Below are 19,304 nucleotides of genomic sequence, written 5' to 3' on the forward strand. Positions count from 1 at the left end.
ATAAACTGAGATCCAGACACTTAGTCTTGAACTAAGTGTACAAAACCAGGTTAAAAAAAAATCTTAGTTATCTGTATTAAATCACTAAAGGAATTGTCCATTTCCCAGCATGGATTTTTGTGTGGAAGGACTGTGAGCCTTGTTTTAATACTCTTTTATTACTCTTTTAATACTCTGATAAATCAAAGGGTTCCGGACAGGTTGCTGGGCCAGTGGGCAGTGGTGTGAAATGAGAGTATACCATAGAGTGCATGCCGTGCAGCTTGCCTCTGGGTTCATGTTGGTAACAGCAAACAGCTCATCCTCAGGCCACACACCGGCCATTATCAGTCTTCCCATGAAGTAATCTCTGAAATGTCCTCAGCGAATCTCAAATAAATCTCCAAGACATTTCCTAGCAATATGGGTTACAAATGGATACTTTTTTTTTCTCAAGTTCTTTTCTGTGAATGTTAAACCAGACTTTTAGCCTACATACCAGCGGGAGCCTTGGAAACGCCTTCTTTCTTTGCCTCTGGCCAAACCCTTAGTTCATCCATGGCCAGGTATCTGGACATTATAGATACATGTTCTCCAGGAGCTAATCGTGCTTTCCAAAAATCAGCAAAAACTTTTTAGTGTGGCAGTGGAAGCTGGCATATAGTGGAGAAATTGTTTTGAGTGGTTCCTACTCAGTTAGGCATATCTGATACAAATAGTTTACAGGGACTTAAGCAATAATATTGCTGTAACGTCTTGTTTACTTAACCACTTCCCATTAAAACAAGAATAGCTGGAATTTCTCAACAGAGGCCCCCTCCCCTATTTCTAGTCTCTGAATCACTCCATTTTGAAACAGATGTTTGCTAGGGACATTTATCTATTCAAATGGCTCTTTTCCACCTGTTGCCCTGTGCTTGTGGCACCCACAAGTGACAAGAGTGCAAGCCAGTGTTTGAGTCTGATTTATGAAAGGCCTCCTTAAGGTCTGCTAACATAGCCTGAGAGGAATCTGGCTCTGCTCTGTCAATCTCCTTCACAAGCAGGTCAGCAGACCGCCTGTCCCCACCGCTTGCATGTGGCAATTTCCCAGACAGGCAGGCATGTGAGTCTGCAAGTTGTCTAACCAGTTTTGCTTTTTGAGGGTGGCTTGGACTGGGTGGGACAAAGAGCACTTCCTTTTCCTTAGGGAGTGTTATCTGAATTCCATTGCTGCTATGTCTGTCACCCGCCTACCTAAGACTCAGTTCTGTTTTTAATAACCTTTAGATGAGCTTGTTGCCCCATTTCTGCTTGGAAAACTTTTGCAAGTGGAGTCGGAGGAGCAGACCATGACCGAATATTACCTGTATTTCGTTACGTTGGGAATAATAGGCGTTGGAAAGCAAATGCTGGCTGTGGGTGAGTTTTGACTTTGTTTTCTTTCTTGTCTCTTTGGAAAGAAATTAGGAATGACACCGATTGTGCCCATATTTGGCAGAGGTTACCGCATTTCCCCGAAAATAAGACAGGATCTTATATTAATTTTTGCTCCAAAAAAACACATTAGGGCTTATTTTCAGGAGATGTTTTATTTCTTTCATGTACAACAAGGCATTTATGGCAGAATAATTGCTTAGAAACATCTTGCAATTAGTGCAACAGGACTGCTTTTATATACCTGGATATAGATTATAGATATAGTTCTGTTCTGGCCCAGCTATATTATCAGCCAATTTGTTTCCAGGCCCAAATCAGAATACTGGCTTTAACCTATAAAGTTTTGTATAGCTTGAGGCACCAATAACTGATGCAGTGCCTATCTAACCATTACTCTACCTGTAGCCTAAGATCATCATCTGAGATATTGCTTTAATTACTTCTCCAAAACAGGTTTCAGAGGTTGGTGTCAACAAGGGTGTTGTGGCTCCCTATCTATCCATGGAATGCTCACCTCAGTGTGGTCCACCTGGTCCCAGCAGTGTCATCTTTTTGGATTTGGGCTAAGACAAGTCTCCTAGGCAACCACAATGATATCTAGTTGGCTCATCTTCTGTGGTATAGTGGATAGAGTGACAGACTAGGACTCTGTAGAACAGGGTTTGAATCCTAACTTGGTCATGGAATCTTACTGGAAGAGTGAAACTGTTTGCACCATGGTCACTATAAGTCAGATCCAACTTGAAAGCACATAACAACTCCCCAGTCAGTTGCCATGACCAGTTCTGTTGTACAGTGGACCCTCTACGTACGGAATTAATCCATATTGGAATGGTGGCTGCAGGTCGAAAAGTCTGTAGGTCGAGTCTCCATTGACCTACAATGCATTGAAAACTGATTAATTCGTAACTGGCCGTTTTTGTTCCGTTTTTGTTCCATTTTGAGTTTTTTCTGGTCTGTAGGTCAATTCTCCGGCTGCAAGTCGAACCTAAATTTTGCAGCCAGAGAAGTCTGTAAGTCGAGCCATCTGTAAGTTGAGGGTCCACTGTAATACGAAATCCTTCTGAAAACCAGAATAAAAACATTAAATTTCCAGTGAATCAGAGGAAGCTTTCTTTTCTTTCTTCCCTGTTTTCCTTTCCCCTCCCTCCCTCCTTCCTTCCTTCTCTCCCTCCCTTCAATATTTTGGTAATCTGCAAATGTGAGGTGGTTTTCAGAAAAGTTCCACAGTGGCATTTGTATTTCCAGTGATAGGTTTTTAGGAAGAAGAAAAAGTATATGCCTAAATTGCAGTAGACTATGTTGTTTAAAAATGTTTTTCCCATTTATGGCACTTTTTAATATGAGCTTTCATGGATATGTCCATTTCTCCGGACTTAACAGAGTAAAATAAGTCTGGAGTAAAATAAGTTCATAAGTAAAAATAGAGGGGGACTAGTACCTTCATTCCAGCTGTAAGAGTCAATGGTGTATGGTTGCATCTCACACATGCAGTAATTTATGCTTAGTGTTCAATTCTTTTGAAGTTGGTTTTGTAAACATTCCCACAGAAGACAGAAAACAAAAAAGAAGGCAAGAGCCTTGTTTTATATTATCCTTTTTTTTTGAAGTTTACAATAAGTAGCCAAAATGGTACCAACTGTACAAAACAGAGAGGTATCAGCAAGTGACTGGCATTGGTGAAGTACATCTCAATAAGCAAAGTCTGCAAGAGCAAAATAAATACATTAAAAAATAGCAAAGTAAGGGGGCAGCCCCCCCAATAATCTTAGGACATGGAGATCTGTGGGGATTCACTTGACCTTGAACACTACATTTATTTATTATTTTAATATGCACAGAGAAACACAATGTGTTGTGAACAGCATTAACATACCACTACCCAGCTTTGCCCACACACCCTGGGAAAAAAGTCCTGTGGATGCTTTTCCTTGGGAGGCTTCCATGTGATCACAGGTCATGGAATGCCTGAAAGGAAATGGAAAGTTGGGAGTTGGGGATTGGAATGGCTGGAATCTTCAAGACTATCACTGCAGGCCAGATGAGGGAATGCAGGGAATGCTTGTCAAATTTGCAGATGATACAAAATTGGGCAGAATAGCTAATACCCTAAAAGACAGAAACAAAATTCAAAATGACCTTGATGGAGCACTGGGCTGAAAGCAAGAGAATGAAATTCAGCAGGGATAAGTGCAAAGTACTGCACCTCAGAAAAAGAAACCAATTGCACAGTTACAAGATGGGGGGATACCTGGCTCAGCAAAACTACAAGCAAGAACGATCTTGGAATTGTCGTAGGTCACAAGCTAAATATGTAATGTGGCTACAAAAAAGGCAAATGCTATTTTAGGCTGCGTTAATAGTATAGTTTCCGTGAGGTGCTAGTCCACCTCTATTCAGCACTGGTTAGGCCTCACTTTGAGTATTGTGTCCAATTCTGGACACCACACTTCAAGAAGGATGCTAACAAATTGGAACAAGTTCAGAGGAGGGTGACAAGGATGATCAGGAGGCTGGATACCAAGACTTATGAGGAAAGGCTGAAAGAACTTGAGAAAAGAAGACTGAGAGGTGATATGATAGCACTTTTCAAATATTTGAAAGGCTGTCATACAGAAGAGGGGCAAGATCTGTTCTCAATCATCCCAGAGTGCAGGACATGCAACAATGGGCTTGAGTTAAAGGAAGCCAGATTTCAGTTGAATATCAGGAAAAAATTTCTAACTGTTAGAGCAGTATGACAGCAGAACCAGTTACCTCAGGGGTTGGTGAGGGCTCCAACACTGGAGGCATTCACGAAAAAATTGGATAATCACCTGGCAGATATGCTTTGATTGTATCCCTGCGTTGAGCAGGAGGTTGGACATGATGACCTTGTAGGCCCCTTCCAACTTCAGTTTTCTATGATTCTATGATTGGTTTAATGCAGGCCCATTTTGTTTGGTTGTCAATACATTCTGCAAGACTGAGGCTGACTTACATAATTCAAAAGCAAGAGCATGCTATACCTTTACTAGAGCACTAAAATAAAAAAGCTAGCTTTTGACCCATATAAGGCCTCATCAGACTAGGAGCTTCTGCATTGTTGTTTTCTGCTTCTAATGTTGTCTCAACTGTATCAGGTTCTGTCCTTAAAGAGAGATGAGAAAATGTATTTTACTTTATAGGACCAACTGCAGGATTCTGTGGACTCCAGGAAAGAGTTCCCCCCCCTCCCACTGACATCTCATGTTCACAAATGACCTATGGTGGACTAGCAGGCAGCTGAGGGAAGTAAGGAGGTGGTTAGCTTTCCTGGTTTGTGAGCTACAAGACTAAGGGCTGAGTGGACCCTTGGGGCAGGATTACAGTAATTGCATCAATATCCCTGGGAAATTGATTGCTTGTCTGTTCATGAAAGCTGTGCTCCCAAACCTTTTTAATTTACAGCATAAGCTCCTTTTCTGGTCCAAAGGAAACAGGTGTTCCTACAGTTCTCACTCCCTGCTATTACCTTCAGATGAAACTCACTGCCCTACTTCTAGGCAAGGTGGCCCCCGGGGCAAAGTCTGTGCAGGCCATGACACCTGTGGCAATAATCAGAACTCTAACCAAAGAAAAAAGAAAAAAAGGAGTCCTGCTGGTGAGTCAGGTTAGCTAAGGTGGAGAGAGATCTGAAGCCGAAGTCCTTGAATGGTCCAAAAGTCAAGCCACACCAGTCCTGTCAGCAAACAAACAGGAAGAATTTAAGAGGTGATGTGAAGCCATTCTAAAATCATACACAGCAAGAAATCAGCAACAAAGTTTAAGAGTAGACATGGTCTAGAGGGGCGGGGTATAAATAAATAAATAAATAAATAAATAAATAAATAAATAAATAAATAAATAAGATACAAGGTAGACAAGCTCAGGGGGCAAGAAACGTTGTCTCCAATAGTGCCCCAGTTACAGCCTGAGGTTTATATAGCTCAGCTGTAAGTACTTGGTCAGTTAGGGCTCTTTCCTTGCAGCCAAACGCTTTGCATGGGGGGGGGGGGTCTTGTTCCTTTATCCTGCAGTATTCTCATGAGCTGGGAGGTGGTCCAACTTTCCCACCAGGTACAGACCCCCTTTCCTCTGGGAGTTCAGGGTCCCAGAGGGCCCAACGTCTGCAGGATGCAAGAGTTCTTCCCACTTGCTTGGTTTAGAATATTTCATTCAACTTTGTTACAGGACGTATCCAAGAGTGGTGGCATGACGGTCGCTCCCTGTCTACTCGCCAAAAGGTGTGGGAGGAGTATCTAATGAGATTGGGCCTAGGCACCAACATTAGGGTCTGATCTTGAACACATGATCTTTTTCTTCCACCTTATTTTCTGTTTACCAGTTTAAGTTGTTGACTTCAGCATATAAAACTATAACAAGTTGGGCCCCAGGTTTTTGCAAGAGCACCTCTTCTCCTGTAGATCAGGCTAGCTCCTGAAATGACCAGGAGAGGGCCTGTTATCAGTAGGACCTTCCCTCATATGTTAATGGGATGGTGATAAATGGAAGGGTCTTTTCTGTAGAGGCTTTTTTCCATTTCCAGGGTGCATTTAATGCTTTCATTATTTATCTACTGTATATATTTAAAATATTTTTACCCTGCCTTTCTGTGAGGGTTCAAATTTTACCTCCTCTGGTTTTAACAGAGACATTGAGGATACTCGCTTTGGAAAAGCATAGCTATGTTTTACTGGACGATGTAACAGCAAGTCCGTATGCCCAAATTCAACTTCTGTATTGTCTCTCGTCGCCAACGGGTCCCACAAGGGCATCCAAACGTCTTTAGGGCTTAAACAAGAAAATGGAGGGAAGGTGGATATGTGTGTGTGTGTGTGTGTGTGTGTGTGTGTGTGTGTGTGTGTGTGTGTGTGTGTGTGTGTGTGTGAAAGAAAGAAAGAGAGAGAGAGACTCAAAACTATGAAAAATAACAGGCAAGCAAAACAGAATTGAATTAAGCAAAACAGCTTGAATTAAGGCAGGGGGAAAGGGTGGCTTTTTAAGATGCTGTCTACATTTGTCATTGCTTTCCTCCCAAGAAGCAGGCGTCTTTGAATTTCGTGGCTGCTGTCACCATCTGCAGTGATCATTGAGCCCAAGAAAGTAAAATCTCTCACTGCCTCCATATTTTCCCTTTCTGTTTGCCAGGAGGTGATGGGACCAGTGGCCATGTTCTTGTTTTTGTTTTTGTTTTTTTATGTTGAGCTTCAGACCATTTTTTGTGCTCTTCTCTTTCACCCTCATTAAGAGGTTCTTTAATTCCTCCTCACTTTCTGCCATGCTTTTGCATAGTCAATGAAGCAGAAGTAGATGTTTTTTTCTGGAACTCTTTGGCTTTCTCCATAATCCAGCACATGTTAGCAATTTGGTCTCTAGTTCCTCTGCCCATTCGAAATCCAGGATTTTGAGCATAACCTTGCTAGCATGTGAAATGAGTGCAATTGTACAGTAGTTGGAGCATTCTTTGACACTTCCCTTCTTTGGGATTGGGATGTAGACTGATTTTTTCCAATCCTCTGGCCACTGCTGAGTTTTCCATTGATGATTTTAAAAAAATAGTGCACTGGTCCTTTGATACTGGGCTGTGGCAACAGGGTGGGTGACATGACCTTTAGCCTGGTTTGTTCCTTTTTGCACATCACACATAGAATGATTAAAGTGGTAGGAAAAGCCGCCCCCCCCCCCAACTCTGCCTTGGCTGTCTCTAGCAAGCATGTCATTGCTATCACCACTCTTGACTCTTGGAGCCATTGATGATGATTAAATCCTCTGCGAGCTAGCAAAAATTTAATGCAACTTGCTAGGCACATTGGACACCTTACTAGTCCCTATACCATCCCGTGGCTTGTGTGTAATGTGTTCCAGCAAAAATAGTGCACATATTTATTAAATGTGTGCATCCTGCTAGTTCAGTACATAGCCTGGCAGCCATTGATACTGATGATATATCCTGCTTGTTCAGTACACAGCCTGTGTAGATTCAATAAAATTTTGAATTCAAATAATGTATGATTTCCCTCCTTTCAAATCAAGAGGGTAATGTTGGCGTATATAGATTTTTAGGGGGTAAAAGTTAAAAAAGTTCCCTGACCCCTGTTATACACTAAACATTTCACTACTATTCAGTAATATACTTTACCTTATCATTTACATTTAACATTTTCAACCATACAGAAATATCACAATCAGGAAACTTTTGCATAAATAAATACTCAGCAAATCATAGTCCATTTCAGTTTATTATAAAAGTCCTTGCATCATTCATCTAGCCTCCTGGAAACCGCATCTGCAACAATGTTGTGGGTTTTTGAGGCACGATCTGAGTCTCTGTTGCAAAGTTCAAATTTGCAAAGTCCAAGTCTTTCACCTTCCTGTTGTAGTCTGGCACGCTGTGGACTGGTCCGGTTGTTATCACCTCCTTCAGCTGGACACCCATCTGCTGGCACTCAGGAATCGCTCTGTTGATCACTGGCTCTTTCGTCTGCAACCTTTTCCATCGACTGGTGGTTATCAGTCACTCAGCTGACCACTGGATGTCGTCTGCTGGTCGTTTTATAGTGAAGTCTGCTTTAAGTCTGGCTCGGGGCTTCACTTTCTCAGGTGGGAAAAGGGTAGGCAGTTCCCTCTCCTCCTCCTGAACACCTTTAGATGCATCCCTCTTTAAGGTATCAGGGCTTACATCTTCCTCCTTCTGAATCACATAATTTCCCTTGTTCAATTTTGACGCTACTTTATTGGGACCCTCCCAAGCTAATTGTAGCTTGTGACCCTTGACTGGCTTAAGTAAAAGTACTTCATCTTCTGGCCCAAAAGTTCTTTCCTGGCCTTTCCTGTCATACCAGGTTTTCTGCTTGGTATGGGCAGCCTTTAGGTTCTTTCCAGCTATCTCCCTGTATTTACTTGGGACCACTAATTGCCTTTGGGGTTCTCCTTTTCCTCTGCATGGGGTGGCTAAAGTTTCCCTATACAAAAGGTCTTTTTCCATGCAAAATCTCTCAGGGCATTCAGGAGACAATACAATGGCGTTCTGGCTGCTTCAAAGCAAACACCCAAGCTAATGTCCTCCCTCTGCTCCTGGGCAAAATAATGTTTATTGAGATTCTTCAAAAGCATGAAATCAGCTTCAGCACCACTATTAATCTGATTATTCAAGGGACTCTCTCTCTCCAGGCCTTCCCCTGCTACTGTATCCAATTCTGCTGCAGTGGGTAGTGTTTGCCCCCCCTTTGAGTGTGTAAGTACAAAAGCACTCTTGACATGCTGTATTAAGTCCCAACCAATTAGAAAAGCAGCTGGTATTTTGCCTGAATCTGCCACCTGCCACTTTCCAGGCGAATTCCCATAGTTTATCTGAACCTCTGTCACTTTCAGCACTACAGATTCTTTCCCAATTCCTTTTAAGGTCATAGTTCTGCCTGGAATTATGACATCCTGGGCTATCAAATCAGAATGTACTACAGTGGGGTCTCTACTTAAGAACTTAATCCGTATTGGAAGGTGGTTCTCAAGTTGAAAAGTTCTTATGTTGAATCTGCATTTCCCATAGGAATGCATTGAAAACCATTTAATCCGTATCTGCTCTTTTCCGTCCATAGAAACTACAGTGGAACCTCTACTTAAGAACTTAATCCGTTTTGGAATGGTGTTCTTCAGTTGAAACGTTCTTAAGTTGAAGCAAAATTTCCCATAGGAATGGACTGAAAACCAATTAATCCGTTCTGGCTGTTTTTTTGTTATGTAGAGGTGCGTTCGTACATTGAAGCATTAATTCCCATAGGAACTAATGCAAAGCTGGTTAATATGTAGTCTACCACTAGGGGGAGACTTATTTTTTTTAACCTAAGATGACCTAAGGTTAAAATAAGAGCAGGAAAGGTTTTTTTTCCTGTTCTTATCTTGGATTTCTGTTCTCAAGTAGAAGCAAAATTTAGCAAATGGAGCTGTTCTTAAGTTGGATTGTTCTTAAGTAGAGACGTTCTTAAGTAGAGACCCCACTGTATAGAAATTTGAGATCCTGTGTCCCTTATAGCAATGTATTTCTTTCCTCCCACTAATATCTCTTCACCAGTGTTTTTGAGAAGGGTATTGTCATTTTTGAGATTAAAACACTGGACCATAGGGGCTATAAGAATGTTTTCTTGTTCAGTTGCTGTGGTTGCCATGGAGTCAGAACCTTGGCCACAGTTTCCCTCAGAGGCTTCCACAGTTCCCAAGCAGTATACTTTCTTGTTCTGGCCATTATTCTCCACATTTTTAGGTTTATTTTTTTGTACAATTGAATTGTAAATGACCAGGCTCGCCACATTTGCAGCATCCGTAATTCCTTCTCTCATCCCGAGGAGATGCATTAAACTTTTCCTAAAGATTCATTTGGTTCTGAGAACTAGGCCATACTAATTTAGCTGAGGCACCACCCTGGCCTTCATTCCCTGTTGTTTTGCTGAGGTAATTTTTATTAAAGGGCTTCTAATTGTCGCCCCACTTCTGTTGTTAAAATTTACCTCTGAGAGTCTGGGGTCTTTGTACTCTCTAATATGATCTGCCAGTTCACCAATTTCTATTAGAGTTTTAGGATTTTTGTGGATTGGTGGAGAGGGGGGTCCCCCCTAGCATTCATCTGTCTGCCCGGTTATGCTGTCCAACACCAGGGCAGACTGGAGGGCTGGGGGAGGGGAGTAGCCATTGTCTATAAATCCATCTTGGAGGTTGCTAGGCGCTCCTCGGTGGTAAAGCCGGGACTTGAGGCTCTCCACGTGTCGATTGGGGCCAGGGACGGTATTGGGATCTTGCTGGGTTACCGTGCTCCCCGCGACCCAGCCATTTCCCTACTGGAACTGGCGGACTTTGTCTCCACGGCACTGTTGGGATCCCCGAACCTATTGGTCCTGGGGGATTTCAACGTGCATGCGGGGGCAGAGACCTCTGGGCCAGCTCTTGAGTTCTTGGAGACCATGGCCTTCTTAAACATGTCCCAACATGTCAACGGCCCCACCCACGTGGGTGGCCATACACTGGATCTGGTTTTCTCCACCAATGGGAGCGAGAGTGGTCCGATGGTGACTGACCTTGAGTTGGTACCCTTGTCATGGTCAGATCACCGCCTAATAAAATGTACCCTCAAAATGGCTCTCCCCCCTCGCAGGGAGCAGGGACCTATTGTTATGGTCCATCCTTGAAGGCTACTGGATCCAGTTGGATTCCAGGAGGCCATGAGAGGTATAACGGCTGACCTGACTGATGCTCCTTGTCGAGGCTCTGGTTGATGGTTGGTTCACCACCACAGCTAGGGCTGTAGACACAATCACTCCTAAATGGCCTCTCCGTCGCAGAGACCGCCCGGCGCCCTGGTTTAACCAGGATCTCCGGGCGTTGAAGCGGGTCAGGAGATGGCTAGAGCGTAAATAGAGGAAGGACCCAACGGATTATAATTGGATAGCTGTCAAGGTTGCTACTAACCTTTACCTGGCCAAGGTAAAGGCTGCCAGTCAAGCATACTTGGCTAACCAGATAAGCGAAGCGTCCAACCAGCAGGCGGAACTATTCCGTATAGTACACGACCTATCCAAAATTGGTCTGAGTGATGGGCTTCCCCCTAGTTTTTCACCAGACCAATTTGCAGCATTTTTAAAATTGAAAGTGGAGGCCATCCGCCAGGACCTCTCTCCTTTTTTGAATACAGTGAGTCAAGCAGAGATGTCCAGCACTCCATCCTGCCCGGTGATTTTTTACTCCTTTCAGCCTGTCACGCCTGACTGTGGCCAGGGCGCCTGACCACTGTCGTGCCACCACCTCCTCCCTTGACCCTTGCCCGGCCTGGCTAATCAAAGCAGCTAGGCCTACAACAACGGAATGGGCCACTGCAATAATTAATGAGTCTTTCCTTGAGGGCAGATTTCCATCTGCCCTCAAGGACACACTCATTAGGCCCATTAGGAAGAAACCTAGTTTGGCGGCAGACGAAACTGGCAATTATAGGCCCGTCGCCAATGTTTCTTTCTTAAGCAAGGCGGTCGAGAGTGTGGTGGCCGATCAGCTTCAGGCGCTCTTGGATGAAACAGATGCCCTGGATCCATTTCAGTCGGGCTTCAGGCCGCGCCATGGTGCAGAAATGGCATTGGTCACCCTGTGTGATGACCTATTGAGGGAGGCTGACAGGGGCAAAGTGTCCCTGCTGGTCCTCCTCGATATCTCAGCAGCCTTTGATACCATTGACCACAGTATCCTTCTGGGGAGGCTCTCTGAGTTGGGAATAGGTGGCCTGCCATTGGCCTGGCTCCGCTCCTTCTTGGAGGACCATTCCCAGAGAGTACAGCTTGGGGAGAGTGTCTCGGCCCCATGGTGTCTCAATTGTGGGGTTCCACAGGGGTCGATTATCTCCCCAATGCTGTTTAACATCTACATGAGGCCGCTGGGTGAGGTCACCAGGGGGTGTGGAGCCTTGTGTCATCAGTATGCCGGTGACACTCAGCTCTACATCTCCTTTTCACCAACTGCAGGAGATGCCGTTCTGTCCCTCAGCACTGCCTGGGGACTGTACTGCAATGGATGCAGGAGAACGGGCTGAGGCTGAACCCGGACAAGACGGAGGTACTGAGGGTGGGCGCCCCCACAGTTGGGGATTTGGGAAACTCCCTCTCTTTTTGGGGGGTGACTCTGCCCGCCAAGGATGGGGTCCACAGCTTGGGAATCCATCTGGACCCAGCACTTACTATGGAATCTCAGGTGGCGTCGGTGGTCCGTACTGCCTTTTTTCATCTCAGGCGGATAGCCCAGCTGCAGCCCTACCTTGATTTTGGGGCGCTCACTACCTTGGTGCATGCGCTCGTAATCTCAAGATTAGACCACTGTAATGCGCTCTACGTGGGGCTACCTTTGAAATTGTTGCAGAAACTACAGGTGGTGCAGAACGCGGCGGCCAGACTACTTAGTGGAGTGAAAAAATACCAACATATTTTGCCCACTCTGGCCACATTGCATTGGCTACCCATCCAGTTCCGCATCGAGTTCAAAGTGTTGATGCTTACGTACAAAGCCCTAAACGGTTTAGGGCCTCAATACTTGGTGGAACGCCTTCTCCCACCAAGATCTACCCGTATCACTTGTGCGAGCCAGGAGGTGAGGCTGAGAAGCCTAATGCCGAGGGAGGTCCGGAAGGAAAAGACAAGAAATCGGGCCTTCTCGGCAGTGGCTCCTCGCCTCTGGAATAACCTTCCCCCTGACATTTGCATGGCTCCCTCGCTGGGTATCTTTAAAAATCAATTAAAAACATGGATGTTTCAGCAGGCCTTCCCATCAGATAACTCCTGATGCCCTTTTTCTTTCCCTTTCCTATTGTTTTTCCCATCTTGTTTAATGTTTCTGTTATGTAAAAATCGTTTTATATATATGTATTGTGTTATTTTTATGTTGTTAGCCACCTAGAGTGGTCCTGATCCGACCAGATAGGTGGGATGATATGATGATGATGATGATGATGATGATGATGATGATGATGATGATGATGATGATGATGATGATGATGATGTCCCTAACTAGATAGCGGAATTCCCCAGGTAAAATAGAGTAAAATTGTTCTAAGCCTATCACAATTTTCATCTCTTCTAGAGAAGTAACTTTTTCACGTGTCATCCATTTGTTCATATATTGGTGTAACTTAGACACCACTTGAGCATACGATTCTTCAAATCTTTTAGTAAGGGCATGAAATTTTCGCCTGAGATGTTCTGCATTTATGCAATATCTGGAAAATACTATTTTTCTATAGGCTTCAAAATCTCTAGCCTGTTCTAGGGGAATCTGAGAATAAATCTCCAGCAATTCACCACTGATTTGTGACCTCAAAACAATCATCCTTTCACTATCTCAGATATTAAAGTCCGAGCACGTGCGCTCAAAAGCGATAAGAAAAGATTCAGGACAGTCCCCTTTCATATATTGGGTAAATTTCTTAAGATCAATTTTAGCCAGAATTCCTTCATTGGAGCTGTTATCATGGTTGTTATTTTGAGAGGTTATTTCTAATTGTCTCATTTGTATTCACGAAGGCTTTCACGGCCGGGATCTAATGGTTGTTGTGGGGTTTTTTTGGGCTCTTTGGCCGTGTTCTGAAGGTTGTTCTTCCTAACATTTCACCAGTCTCTGTGGCCGGCATCTTCAGAGTGCTGTCCTCTGAAGATGACGGCCACAGAGACTGGCGAAACATTAGGAAGAACAACCTTCGGGACACGGCCAAAGAACCTGAAAAACCCACAACAACCATTGTTTCATTTGTATTTGAAAATCCATCTCTTTTTGTCTTAATTCCATTTGTCTGGCCTCTTGCTCAAATGCCATTTGTCTGGCCTCTTGCTCAAATGCTATTTGTCTGGCCTCTTGCTCAGCCTTGAGCTGTAATTCCTGAGCTTTTTCTCTAATTTCTAATTCCCCGGTTCTCTCTCTGATTTCCAATTATTTCAATTGAAATTCCTGTTGTAATTTCCTTTTTTGAAAATCTAGGGAGCTTAGGACACCTGGTCTTTCTGAGGAATTTCCTCAGTCTCTAACTGTTCTCCTGAAGTTAAAGGGTCTCCATTTCCCTCCATTTCTGAGGTACTAAACTTTATGCCTCTTGAAACTCAGTTTCCACTGTTACTGGTCTTTTAGTTCCTTTGGGAGGCATATTTATCTGAGTTAGTTTTTCTAGAGTGTGTTTCTACAGATTTTATAATGGACTTGTCTTTCTTCTTTTACTTCCAGTCACTGAAATGATTTCTATTTTAAGCAAAGGCTTTTTCTTCTCTTCCCTCAGATCTGCTCTGATCCTTGGCTTCTGCTTTTTTTCACAAGCGCTCTCTAAACTCTTAGAGCCTTGTCTCTTAAACTACCCCACTGGGCCTTCAAATCTTGAGGCAAAAATACACAGGAATTATCTCTCTGAGTCATTCCCTATCTTAGACACACACACCCCAGATCTGGGTTCAGAATCCCCCACCACTAAGCTTTTCCCAAAAGCTCTAGTGAGGAACCAAACTTCTTTGCCACAGACCCCTGTCTTTTTAAACTCAGGCTTGACTGAATTTTCTTCGTATCCCACCTCTGCACACCAATTGTGGCATTCGCCCCTCCTGCCCCTTACCTGACCATCCTGACACAGAGCACACGAAGGCAAACTAACACTCCTTTTTACCCCGCTGCCACCAGTTGGTCACTAAATCAACATTATGGAAGGATGAAGATGCAGGTCCAAACTACACTGTCTTTTAAATAAAACATTTTTATTGATTACAGATGTCTGAATATTAATCATAGGTAACTTCTATTATCATCAATCTCAACCTTCTATTTGTCATTACAGGTCTTTTTCACTTTTCACTCTAAGCACACCTCAGATCTCCCAAATGCCACACTCTATCTCTCTGACTCACTGACTCTGACTGTTTGCTCTCTGACTCTGCCTCTTTATTACATATATCTTGGCTCCGCCTCCTAGCAACATTAGACTGCAACATGAATACTAATGACTACTTAACATAATAGGGTTTAACACTACAATGCCAAACTCAACTTCTGTATTGTCTCTCGTCACCAACGGGTCCCACAAGGGCATCCAAATGTCTTTATTAAAGGGGTTACAGTTTGAGTCATTCAAAGGTCCCTTCGCAAACGGGTTAGTGCTTTCCATCTCAGCAGCTCCTGCCTCAGGGTTTAGTAATGGGGTGGTCTCTTCATCTCGTCTCTCCAACTCATAAGGGTCTTCCTCTCCTCGAAGAGGGGTCCACGGTCTATCAGGTATCCCCTCCTCTGGGCTTCCTCCAGATGCCATAACCTACATTCCTTTTCCTCCCTTTCTACTGCCTCCTTCTCTTCCTTGAGCTGCCTGCAGCACTCTCTGGCTTCTGACTCACCTCAGTAGGAAGGACGCGGTGGCAGCCCCCTCCTTCATCTGTAATCAGCTTCTTCCCTAGGGACCCACACCTTCTCCCGTTTTCCTGTTCATGGGTGTTCTACCCATATCATTTCCCACCCCCCTGGTATTATGTCCACCTCTCCTTTTATATCTCCCATTCCCGCCTCCAGGACGGACCTCCCTCTTTCTTCTCTTCCCACCAACTCACTCCCCATCTGAGTAGCTACTGTCATCTTTGACAGTTCCCGCTCTAATTCCTGGGTATCAACTCCCCGCTGTATAGTCTTGATGGGTGGTGTAGGCAGGTCTGTCTGTGCCTCTTGTTCTTTTTTTGAGGGAGGACGACACTCCAGCAAGAGCTTCTACCCTCTCGCTTCTTGTCTCACACTTTCTCCTTGGAAAGGACCCAAGATGGCTTACAACAATGGAAAACAGTATATAAAGTTGAAAACAATGAGTATACAACAGTAGTTGACATAATTAGAAGACAATGTTTTTTAAAAATACGAATAAGGAGGCATCTTACAGCATTAACAGGCAATATTAAGGCAAAGATCAATACAGTAAGTATATAAACATTTTAAAATGTCAGTCTAAGAAATGGAAAACACAAAAATGGAAAACACGAGTAGTACTAAATATCCAGTCAAAACAGTAACGCATAACAGTCTATCTAGAAATCACACACTGGTAGCTGGTTACTGAAGGAAGGCTTCCCTGAAGAGAAAGGTCTTCACCTGCTTTTGGAAGGACAGCAAAGATGGAGCCAGCCTGGACTCTTGTGGGAAGGAGTTCCAAAGTCTGGGTTCAGCAACAGAGGAGGCTCTCTCCTGTGTCCCCATCAGACACACCTGTGATGGTGGCAGGACCAAGAGAAAGGCCTCTCCTGATTATCTTAACACTCAAGCTGGCTCATAATGGGATTTATGGTCTTTGAGACAGCTTGGAGCCAGGCCATTTAGGGCTTGATAGGTTAAAAACAGCACTTTGAATTGTGCCCGGTAACTGATCGGCAGAGCTTGGGGAAAAAATAACGTATTTTTGGCCTGCAACTCTCACTAATTCCCAATTTCCTATTTTTGAAATTGTCTTGAATACATCAAATATCCAGGATTTTTATCAGTATGGATATCCACCAAGGCAGATGAAAATTATTTCACCCCATCATTTTGTTCATAGTTCCTGTGACTGGATTGTCATACAGTGGCCAACCTTCTGCTGGTGTTCAGACTGTAGGCATGTAGTCCTTCATACCAGAGGTATGCTAGGTTTTAATCAGTACTCTGCTGATGTAGCTATAGACAGTTTATGCTGTAACTGTGATGTCATTGTTGCTTTATTGTTATGTAAGTACTTTGCCCTGGGGCCATAAGGTTATAAGCAAGCTATACACTGAAAGGAATAAACGAATGAATAACTTTGCTGACAGGCCTGATTCATCAAAAGTCTAGTTTGATGAAAATCCCCGTTGAGCTGTTAAGCACATTAGGTTTTGTGGTTTCTTTTAACACTATTCATTCTAAGCATTTAGAATGAAAATTCTAAGTTGGGTTGTTGTTGTTGTTGCACCATATCAAATGAATTTATATATGAACCAACTGGAAAATCTTCTAGAAAAAAAATAGGAAAAAACCACCATTTGTTTTTTTAGGCCTGCATGTTCATCAGAGCTCTGAGCATTACACATATGAGATTGTAATCCCTCAAAGATTGGCAGAGAGGGAGGAGCGATGGACACATTCTTATGAGGTTTGTTACTCTCTCAGATTTTCTTTTTCCACTTTAATGCGGTCCAAACGATTTCTTTATATTCAGCAATGTCTGTAAATGAAGTGGTCAGACTTTTGACGAAAGATCCAATCTCATCCCTGCTGTACTGGCAGAATCTAGGATTGGGTGAAAGAGAGGCCAAACCAGCCTGTCACTATCGGTAACATTTCACACAGAGTTCCCAATCACAATCAGTGTGTGATGCTGTGTGTGACACAACAGTAGCTAATTTTAACAAGTCATCTGTCCATTTTGCTGAATGCCATACTCTGCTCATGATCTGTAGCCTTACTGAATAAAATATAAATTAATGAAGGCTAGCTGCTTACAGTTTGAATGGGTTTACTGAGCCACCTACAGTACATCTTCCACAATAGAATTTTAGGTGACAGGCTGCTAAGCTGAATGGACTCGCCATTCTTTGCAGAGGGTTCTGCTCTAGCACTGTCAGGACAAACTGTTGTGCAGCAGCTACAAGGTCTAGCAGTCAAACATGCAACTTTCTTCACCCACACTATTTATGGAGAGGGTCTATTGTATGTTTGGCAAGAATTTTGGTGGAGAGTGGAGTAGTATTTGGTTACTACTCTCTGGATTTGTTTTCTGTTGAGAAGAGGGAGCCAATGGAATATGTAGTACGTAGTCTGTTTATGATAAGAGATTGTGTGGATTTTTCAACAAATTAAAAAAATATTTTAAAAATGTATGTGATTTGTTTTTCAGAAACATTTAGATAATCAACTGTCCTACCTGATTAAGACTGGAAATAGAACACATATTCTGAAATTAAAGAAAAATACGTATGTAAAATAGGGTTCTAAGACATTTCTAGTTGTCTCTTTAGTTCATATTATGTTTTCTACAAAACCTCATTTGAACAAGCACTTTGACTGACAGAATGCAAAGGGGAAGAAAGTACGATATTCCATGAAATGGAGGCAGGTTGTCTGAATATACAGTAACAATTCTGCAACACTGTGTCAAAATTTTACTTGGCAGTGTTCTTGGATTATGTTAGTGGTGTTTTTTCCAGAGATGGGACAGGTTACTTTTTTGGGGACTACAAATTCCAAAACATCTTGGCTAGAGTGGCCAGTTGTATTCCAAAAACAACCACCACCATCCAATCCTTTTGCCATCTCTGACTCCCTTCTGTTAATTAGGATACAATCTCAGGATTATTGAGGGACATTATATCCTAGAACTGCATTCTAAGTAGTAAGAGTGCTACACCAAGGTGTAGTGTGAAAAGATGCATGCCAGTCTGGCTTTAATTTTTCTGCTTCTGAATGGTTATTCCATTAGCTGCTGCTTCAGTTCAAATGGCATATCTGCCTAAAATACTGAATAGATGTGAATTCATTTGTGGCTTACTGAATAATACTGTTTCTGGAACAACATATTTAGTTGCATACAGTGAAATATATTAGTATATTAATTATATGTGAATTGTATGACATTTATAGTACATATATTGTTTTACTTTCAGAAACCTTATTGGTGAACATTTCATTATACATACCTACAGCAAAGATGGTACATTAAAGACCACTCCTTTTGAAACTAAGGTATGGTGTCCATATATGACCCATGGAGATGTATTTTTTTTCCTATATCCTCAATGAACTGGTGAGCTCTAAATTGCACATAGTCCTTACTCCACTCCTACCTTAGAGGAGTATTCTCTAATTCACTGCCCTCCAGATTTGTTGGACTGTGTCTGTCATTGGTCCAGACATCATCATATTCCTTGGAAGTTGGCTGGATGTGCTACCAGATGTGCAACTGATATGTGCCCCTGCACCTTGTTAATTAGCCACATTTAATCACAGCAAGCTATGCAACCCTTATGTAAACACTGCCAGGGTTTTGGCCATTATAATGCTTATAACTATGCCTTCGTAATTAAATGAAAATTAATTACAGGTAATTTATAAATAAACAGTTACTTCCATATTTTGAAGGACAAATTCCTTTGTTCAAAATAAATCATTTATGTTGGCATGATATGGCACGCATTGTCCAAGTACCAAGAAGCTCTGCAAGATTAGTAGCCCCGAAAGGAAAGGGTATTGCAAGGCTGGGAGAATTCTACTCCAAAAGCAAGTAGAAGATTACAGATAAGTCTTTATACATGGGGGGGGGGCGCCCAGAGACTGTTTGGCCTTCTAGATGATTTAGGTCAGTGATTCCCAACTTTGGGTAACCCAGTGGTTTTTAGACTGCAGTTCTCAGAAAATCCCAGGCAGCA

General features: G+C 42.9%; 1 protein-coding gene across 1 annotated transcript in view; it reads left to right on the top strand.

Annotated features, from left to right (window-relative positions):
* The first annotated feature begins 1,116 nt into the window (after positions 1-1,116).
* LOC110087231 (disintegrin and metalloproteinase domain-containing protein 9) overlaps positions 1,117-19,304 on the top strand; it is a 42,202-nt gene continuing 24,014 nt past the window's right edge. The window contains exons 1-4 of the mRNA XM_020808759.3: positions 1,117-1,380; positions 16,935-17,032; positions 17,777-17,853; positions 18,543-18,621. Of these exons, the coding sequence (XP_020664418.3) occupies positions 1,311-1,380; positions 16,935-17,032; positions 17,777-17,853; positions 18,543-18,621 (324 nt within the window). The 5' untranslated portion in view covers positions 1,117-1,310. The remainder of the gene's footprint in view (positions 1,381-16,934; positions 17,033-17,776; positions 17,854-18,542; positions 18,622-19,304) is intronic.

Source organism: Pogona vitticeps, chromosome 3 (genome assembly GCF_051106095.1).
Source record: "Pogona vitticeps strain Pit_001003342236 chromosome 3, PviZW2.1, whole genome shotgun sequence".
In the NCBI taxonomy this organism is placed as follows: domain Eukaryota; kingdom Metazoa; phylum Chordata; class Lepidosauria; order Squamata; family Agamidae; genus Pogona; species Pogona vitticeps.